Source organism: Bison bison, unplaced genomic scaffold (genome assembly GCF_000754665.1).
Source record: "Bison bison bison isolate TAMUID 2011002044 unplaced genomic scaffold, Bison_UMD1.0 scf7180017864280, whole genome shotgun sequence".
In the NCBI taxonomy this organism is placed as follows: domain Eukaryota; kingdom Metazoa; phylum Chordata; class Mammalia; order Artiodactyla; family Bovidae; genus Bison; species Bison bison.
The window spans coordinates 6,501,889-6,509,675 of NW_011494852.1; the positions used below are offsets into that span (position 1 = coordinate 6,501,889).

General features: G+C 61.6%; 1 protein-coding gene across 1 annotated transcript in view; it reads left to right on the forward strand.

Annotated features, from left to right (window-relative positions):
- Nucleotides 1-7,787, forward strand: part of ACTN4 (actinin, alpha 4) — a 73,916-nt gene that overhangs the window by 64,603 nt on the left and 1,526 nt on the right. The window contains exons 13-20 of the mRNA XM_010849314.1: nt 1,324-1,474; nt 3,824-3,932; nt 4,046-4,186; nt 4,276-4,458; nt 4,566-4,700; nt 5,716-5,895; nt 6,632-6,778; nt 7,630-7,710. Of these exons, the coding sequence (XP_010847616.1) occupies nt 1,324-1,474; nt 3,824-3,932; nt 4,046-4,186; nt 4,276-4,458; nt 4,566-4,700; nt 5,716-5,895; nt 6,632-6,778; nt 7,630-7,710 (1,127 nt within the window). The remainder of the gene's footprint in view (nt 1-1,323; nt 1,475-3,823; nt 3,933-4,045; nt 4,187-4,275; nt 4,459-4,565; nt 4,701-5,715; nt 5,896-6,631; nt 6,779-7,629; nt 7,711-7,787) is intronic.

Genomic DNA, 7,787 nt, shown 5'->3' on the forward strand with positions numbered 1-7,787 from the left:
GTAACCTGCTATTTCTGGTTCCCACCCTTGGGAGAAAGCGATCTGGAGAAGGGAATTGCAAGCTTGCCTTTGTGGTTGGGCCCACTGCCCCGGGGCTGGGGCGGCAGGGCCCCATGGAGTCAGGCTCCCAGGCCGCACCACCCTCTGCCCGCTGGTTCGGGGCTCCATCCCTGGGACGGCTGCGGTGGGGTGGGCCTGGCTGGTGCCCACACTTTTCGAGATCACCTCACTGGGGCTTTAGCCAAGGGCTGGCATTGGCCCCATTTTACAGAAGAAGGAGCAGGCCAGGAGAGACTGCCTGCTTGGCTGCACTCGGCAGGCAGCTATTGGGATTTTCTGGTGCCAGCTGAGGAGGGTTTGGTCTCTGAGTATGCACTCTGGGGATAGCCCGAGGTTGCTTTAGAGGTTAGGGGTCCCAGCATCTCCCCCTCAGTTCTTTGCGGTACTGAGTGTGCAGGGCTCCTCGCCTGAGCTTCTGTCCCAGGGTGTATAATTAGCCAGGCTCCGGGCCTAATAACAGTGTTCCTCCCTTCCTTCAAAGGGCCTGACATGGGCCCTGCCTCACTGCACACAGAAAGCCCTTAGGGTAGCATGGAGCAGATGTGTGATAGGACTCCCTCCCTGAGGGGGCGTGGCGCCCAAGGGCCAGGGAGCAGGCATAGGGGTCAGGATCCCGGAAGAGCCCCAAGTCAGACTTCCCCTCCCCTCTGCCCCCCGCCCACCCCCCTGGCACTGCTGAGGCCGTTAGGCCCTCTGCAGGTGGGTGTTGATGTTTCCAGCCTTGGTAGCACTGTCCAGATTCTTACATTCTACCAATAAAGGACTTCCCAGGTGGCGTAGTGGTTAAGAACCCACCTGCCAATGCAGGAGACGTTGAGATGTGGGTTTGATCTTTGGGTTAGAAAGACCCCCTGGAGGAGGAAATGGCCACCTACTCTAGTGTTCTTGCCTGGAGAACCCCATGGACAGAGGAGCCTGGTGTTCTGCAGTCCATAGGGTCATAAAGAATCGGACACGACTGAGCGACTTGGCATGCACCAATAAAAGACACTAAGTCTAGAATACAGAGCCTGAGTTGGGATATCTGACTCACACCCACCAACCCCACAGTGTCTCCCAGCCCCATCCAGGAGGTGTTATAGCTTAGAAATACCTTCAAAGGAGCAAGGGAAAAGGTTCCCGGGGTTTCCGGCTTTCATGGCAGCATCCTCGCTAAGGCAGGGCATGGGGTCTGTACCCCACTCCCCTCCCTCTGGTTGGACACCCCCTCTGGATGCCCGCGATGCTGTTGACCAAGCACCCCTGCCCTCCGCCCCACCTCAGGGAAGGAGGCCATGCTGAAGCACCGGGACTATGAGACGGCCACCCTGTCGGACATCAAGGCCCTCATCCGCAAGCATGAAGCCTTCGAGAGCGACCTGGCCGCCCACCAGGACCGCGTGGAGCAGATTGCTGCCATCGCCCAGGAGCTCAAGTATGTGTGGGCTCACGGTCCCCCGTCATCTGCTTCCCTGCCAGCGCCTGGCCCAGAGCGGTGGTGGGGCAGTGGTGGAGGGGTTCCCCTGGTCCTTTCCACCCTCACCCCTTCCTTTCCCATGCCAGGAAGGAGCCTTACGGGGTGATGCCTTTTGTCCGCCTGTCTTAACCCCAGATGAGACCCATAGTGGGATCTACGTTCCCCAGCAGAAGGGAGGTCTCTGGCCCCCTGAGGTGGTGGGCGGCCTAACCTCCACGGCCCCCACCCATGGCTCCCCAAGGGAGTTGGGCTGCACAGAGAGCCCATTGTTCGGCCCGGCCTCTTTCCTCTGCTGCTCAGAATACACTTATTGTAAGAGCTTCCAGGCAGCCGGTTCTCTGCCCTCCCCGCCCCACCCCAGTCAGATAAACTCATGCACACAATTAGTACACTGAGTCTCCAGCACAGTGAAAGGGAGCCTTATTCCCCCATCGGAGCGGCCAGCAGCAGGCAAGGCCCAGGGAGCGGGAGGCCCCAGCCATTACTTCATGGAAAATCCAAAGGCCCTGGAGGGGCGGCAGGGCTCCCAAAATAGCCGTCTACTCAAAAATAGGATCCTTGGCTGGAGTTGGCCTTTCGACAGACACCTCCCACCCTGTCACAGTCATCCCCGAAGTTCTGCCTGTTCCTCCAAGGCGGGGGCCCAGCGGCGAGGCCTGGAGGAGCCCCACACCGGGCAGGGCTGTCTCCCTGACTCACTCCCTCCGCACTGCCCAGCTGCTCTGGGGCTCCCCATGTGCTCGCCCAGGGGCAGAAGTACTAGCAGGCACAGTCCTGGGTACACGCACCCTCACTGGGCACTGTTGGGGGTCCTGCAGCTCCTCTAGGATCAAGCTCCCTGTACCTGGCACGTCCAGGCCAAGGAGAGTGAGGTCACGGATACAGACGCCCACCATCTGCAGGGGTTGTGGGGGTGGGACAGGCGAGCCCCTGGACGCTGGTTGGCAACAGACTTGCAGTCAGCGCTAGGCCAGCCCACTGCTCGGGCACTGGGAATGGCCATGTGAAACCCATCGCCCTGAGCCAGGGAGCTGACGGTCCCCCAGGCAACTCTCTGGACAGTTGCCCTGGAGGCAGGGGGGAGGGTTGTATGGGGTGCCGTCCGTTCCCCTACAGATGAGTCAGAGGCCAAGGGCCGCCTGGGCTGAGCCTGGATGGGCAGACCGGCTGGGCATCGATTGATAATAATGACGAAAGCTCAGAGCACTCAGGGCCCTCCATGTGCCAGCTCGTCAGTCCCATTGATCGTCTGTTACAGAGCTGGACTGAGGCACCCTGAGGCCAAGGGGCCTGCCCCGGATCACACAGCTAGGGAGTGAGTGAGATGCGAGTGGAACCCAGGCCGGCCCGGCCCCTGCGTGGAACGCTGCCTGGCTGCTTCTCCAGCCCTTGCCTGCTCCCCTGGCCTCTGTATCCTGCCTGACCGTCTGGTCACCCTAGACCTGTGCACCGACTAGGAGCCTCCTGCTGGGAGTGCCCAAGTGTGACCCCAGGAGGCAGGAGGCCTGGGGCTCAGGAGTGGGGTCGGGGGGCAAGAGCTATGGTATCAGCTCAGTGTTCCCAACCTCAGTCAAGGCAACAGTAATACCCATTCTCTGATCAGCTTGTTTGTTTTTTTTCTTGAATATATTCTTAGTTGCTTAGCATGAGATTGCAGGCTAGTCACACACTCTTTTCCTAATACCCATAAAAACATATCCTTTATTAACTTCCTGCTTTTACCCACTGGGCTCCAAGGACTGCTCTCAGCACTTGACAGGTGTTAAGTAACTTGGTGTCCTCACAACCCCACCCCCATCTCACAGATGAGAAAACCGAGGGATCCAGAGGGAATTCACTTGCCCAGGGTCACACAGGTTCAAAATCAGGAGCTGGAATTCACGCCTAGGGAACTTGGCTCCAGAGCCTTGTCCTCTAACCAGCATGCCCTGCTAGACTTTGTTTAAATGGAAAAAGCAAGTCCAGGGGACTTCCCTGGGGGTCTACTGGTCAGGACTCTGTGCTTCCACTGCCGCGGGTTTGGGTTTGACTGCTGGTTGAGGAACTCAGATCCCACAAGCCACATGGCACAGCCCAAAAAACAATCCAGATAAGGCGTGGTTGAGGGTCACAGTCTGGGAGCCCTGCGTCAGCGGCTCTTGACAGGAAGCTCTGTTGTCCTCTCCCCGCCAACCCCCTCGCCAGTTCCTCCTGCCTCAGCCCAGAGGGGTGGTGTCCCCCAGCACCAGGGCCTGGGACACGTGTGGGTGGGCGGGTCCGGCAATCCCTGCCCGCACCGGGTCTCACCATCCTCTGCCCGGTCCACAGCGAGCTGGATTACTACGACTCCCACAACGTCAACACGCGCTGCCAGAAGATCTGTGACCAGTGGGACGCCCTTGGCTCTCTGACCCACAGTCGCAGGGAAGCCCTGGAGGTGAGCGGTGGCGGGGGTTGGGGTGGGTGCCCTCAGAGCTTCCCAGATCCCCGCCCACCATGCACAGCCCCTGCTGGCCCACTGACCTCCCTCCTCTGTCCTTGTCGCACCAGAAAACGGAGAAGCAGCTAGAGACCATCGACCAGCTGCACCTGGAGTACGCCAAGCGGGCGGCCCCCTTCAACAACTGGATGGAGAGCGCCATGGAGGACCTCCAGGACATGTTCATCGTCCACACCATCGAGGAAATCGAGGTCCGCCCCCGGCCCTCCACCCTTTTCAGGGCTCGTGGGCCCTCTGGGGGCCGGGCTGCCCCCTCACCCCTTCTCTTCATGTCCCCCAGGGTCTGATCTCAGCCCACGACCAGTTCAAGTCGACGCTGCCAGATGCCGACAGGGAGCGGGAGGCCATCCTGGCCATCCACAAGGAAGCCCAGCGGATCGCGGAGAGCAACCACATCAAGCTCTCGGGTAGCAACCCCTACACCACCGTCACTCCCCAGATCATCAATTCCAAGTGGGAGAAGGTAGGCGACACCCAACCACCCACCCACTGGCATGCCGAGGAGGGGCTGCCAGGCGAAGGGCTGACCCCTGACTGCCCCTGCCCACATGCCCCCCTCCCCCCCACCAGGTGCAGCAGCTGGTGCCCAAGCGGGACCACGCCCTCCTGGAGGAGCAGAGCAAACAACAGTCCAACGAGCACCTCCGCCGCCAGTTCGCCAGCCAGGCCAATATTGTGGGGCCCTGGATCCAGACGAAGATGGAGGTGAGGGCCAGTCGTCCCAGCCCTGCCACCCCGCCCCCCCGCCACACCCCAAGAATCTCTTGGGAAAATTGAGCAAGAGCCCCCGCTGAATGGGAGGCTGCCCACCCCTGGCAGGAGGTCCGAAGTGCTCTGTGGGGCCAGTGGACTTGGGGGCCTCGTGGGATCGGGAAGGTTATATCGATGGAAATGGCAGTGCCGTCCAGCGCAAGACTGTGCTAGGGGTCAGGGAGAGGCGGTCTCAAGTCGACTCTGCCCTCAGCTGCTGCTCTGGAGTCAGGCACACGTAACCTCTGTTCCTCAGTGTTGTCATCCCTGAAAGGGGACGGGGACTGTTAATTCATTTCCTCAGCGAACAGTTGGGCACCGCCCTGCGCCAGCCCCATCGTGAGCACCGCGGTGTCGCTGTGACCAAGGTGGTCCGAGCTCAGACCCTCATGAGCACACGCATTCCGCCCTGGTGATCCAGCCCCGGGGACGCTTGTAACCATGCCCCTCAATGCCCTTTGGGCTACTGCTGACCAAGCGGCGTCACTGAAACTCACGACCAGTCCGAGAGGTCTGGGCAGGCAGCCCAGGGCATAGTACCAGCCGCCGTGGCGGGGCGAGGCGTGGGGGCGCTCAGGAGCCTGGGTTCTGAAGCGGGCCAGGCCTGGGTTCCCAGCCCGGCTCTGCCTTGTACTGTGATAAGCTGCCCTTTCCTGGCCTCAGTTTCTAGCTCTGCAGAAGGGGCTTGTCCCAGGCTTGGGCTTCACAGGGAGGGAGCTGTGGGGGTGGACCTGTGAAGCGCTGGGGCAGAAACTGATCACTGCTGCTGCGCTGGAGGGCGGGGCTGGGGGGACAGTCGGTGAGCGGCAGGCCTTCTGGGAGAGGACCCCCAGGCTGGAGGCGGCCTCTCCGCTGCCGCCACCACCACCACCAGTCCGCGTTGCGGTGGCCAGCGACAGGCCTCCTCCTGGTGGCTGGTGGTGGCCGAGGGCCCGCCAGCCCCAGCCCAGCGCCGCCGTCCTCTGTGCAGGAGATCGGGCGCATCTCTATCGAGATGAATGGGACGCTGGAGGACCAGCTGAGCCACCTGAAGCAGTATGAGCGCAGCATTGTGGACTACAAGCCCAACCTGGACCTGCTCGAGCAGCAGCACCAGCTCATCCAGGAGGCCCTCATCTTCGACAACAAGCACACCAACTATACCATGGAGGTGCGCCCTGCTCGCCCTGCCAGCCCGAGCCAGGCTGCCGCCTTCTTCCGAGTGGTTTTTGCCCTGTAGAAAAGCCGGCTCCCGCTTCCTCTCTCTCCTCTTTCACTCTGACCACAGAGACTGGATCCCATGTTCATATTTTTTGATAAGTTGACTTCCTTACCAGTACTCTCCCATCACCACGATAACACACATTTCAGGACAAGCTCCTGGAGAGCCGGGAGGGCAGCAGCACCTGCCCCCTAACATGGCCTCAGCCATTTGATCCTTTGGTCCTTGCTTGAGGGCGTGGGTCCAGCCAATGTGTGCAGAAGTCCCAGCATCAGGGCTGGTTGCTGTCAGACTGGCAGCTTGAAATGATCCCCAGTGATAAGCCTTGAGACCATGCAAATCCGAGGGTGCCACTAAATAAAAGGAATGGAGAGGAGTTTCCCCAGAAAGCTAGATAAGCGTTGCCTGGAACATCTCTGCAGAGTTCCCACGAGGATCCTGGCATGGGTGTCAGGCCCCAGTCCTCTGCTGCCTCGTGATTGGGACGTGCACAGCGGGACGTGAACCAGGGCCCTGGTGGTTGGGCAGAGGCAGGCGTGTGGCTGTGTCCCTGTGTGCACGGGAGTGCGTGGGGCTGGGTTGGCACTGGGAGAGGGTTAGGAGAAACCCAAGTCTGACCCCCCTGAGCTGCAGCTACTGTGGTACCACTGGCCCAGCCCGCACTCACGCCCTGGTTCCTCCCCAGCACATCCGGGTGGGCTGGGAGCAGCTGCTCACCACCATCGCCCGCACCATCAACGAGGTCGAGAACCAGATCCTCACCCGCGACGCCAAGGGCATCAGCCAGGAGCAGATGCAGGAGTTCCGGGCGTCCTTCAACCACTTCGACAAGGTGAGCGGCTCCCTCAGCCCCCGTCTTCCCTCCCTCCCCGCTGTCACCTCCCACCCCGCCCCCTCCGTCTTCACATCTGTCTGTCTGTTCACATCACGGTCCCTGAGTATCAGAGGCCACTCACGGGTTGACAGGGACCCAGCTTCCCTCAGGAGAAGAAAGGGGAACCCCTGGCTCTGTCCCTGGGGCTGTGTCTCCTCACCCACCTGCCAGGGCAACCCTGAACGGACAAGTGCCAGCACCCTGGGGATCCAAGACAGACAGACATCCAGACAGGTGCCAGCACCCCCGGGGATCCAAGACAGACAGACACACAGACAAGTGCCAGCACCCCCAGGGATCCAAGACACACACACTCACTGTTCTTAAAAGTCAGACGGGGTCTGGTAGCCCCGTTAGAGGGGCCCCGAACGCCAGTTCGCCCCAGGCCCTCCCTGCTGGACCTGAGGTGTCGTCCGCCTGCCCTCCGTGGGAAGGATGTACTCCAGGGGTTAGCAGGGCCCTGTATTCCACACAGGAGGGGCAGTCCCCTCTCTCCCACCCCAGATCCTGGAGGCCAGGACAGCTCCCCTGTTCCCTCCCAGGAGTCCTGGGTCTTGAGTCCTGCACCTCTCAGCCCCCGCCCCTGCCCTGGCCCAGAGGAGGCGGGGTGAGGCCTCTGACCACCCTCCAGGCCCCCACCCCGGCCATCACTGTGTCCTCGTCACCTCTAACTCTGTGTTTCCCTTCCCTCCGTGTGTCCCCCTCCCCTGCCCTCTGCATGTGACCCCGGCCCCCGGCCCCGCCTCTGCCGGCCTGGTCTCCACACCGCCCACCCCTCGTGCACACCTGCCTCCGGATGCCGCCGGCAGGACCACGGCGGGGCGCTGGGGCCGGAGGAGTTCAAGGCCTGCCTCATCAGCCTGGGCTACGACGTGGAGAACGACCGGCAGGTACGCGCCCCCGGGGCCCCAGCGGACCGTGGCATTAACTGCTCTTCTCTCTCTCTCTCCTTCTCTCTGTCTCCCTT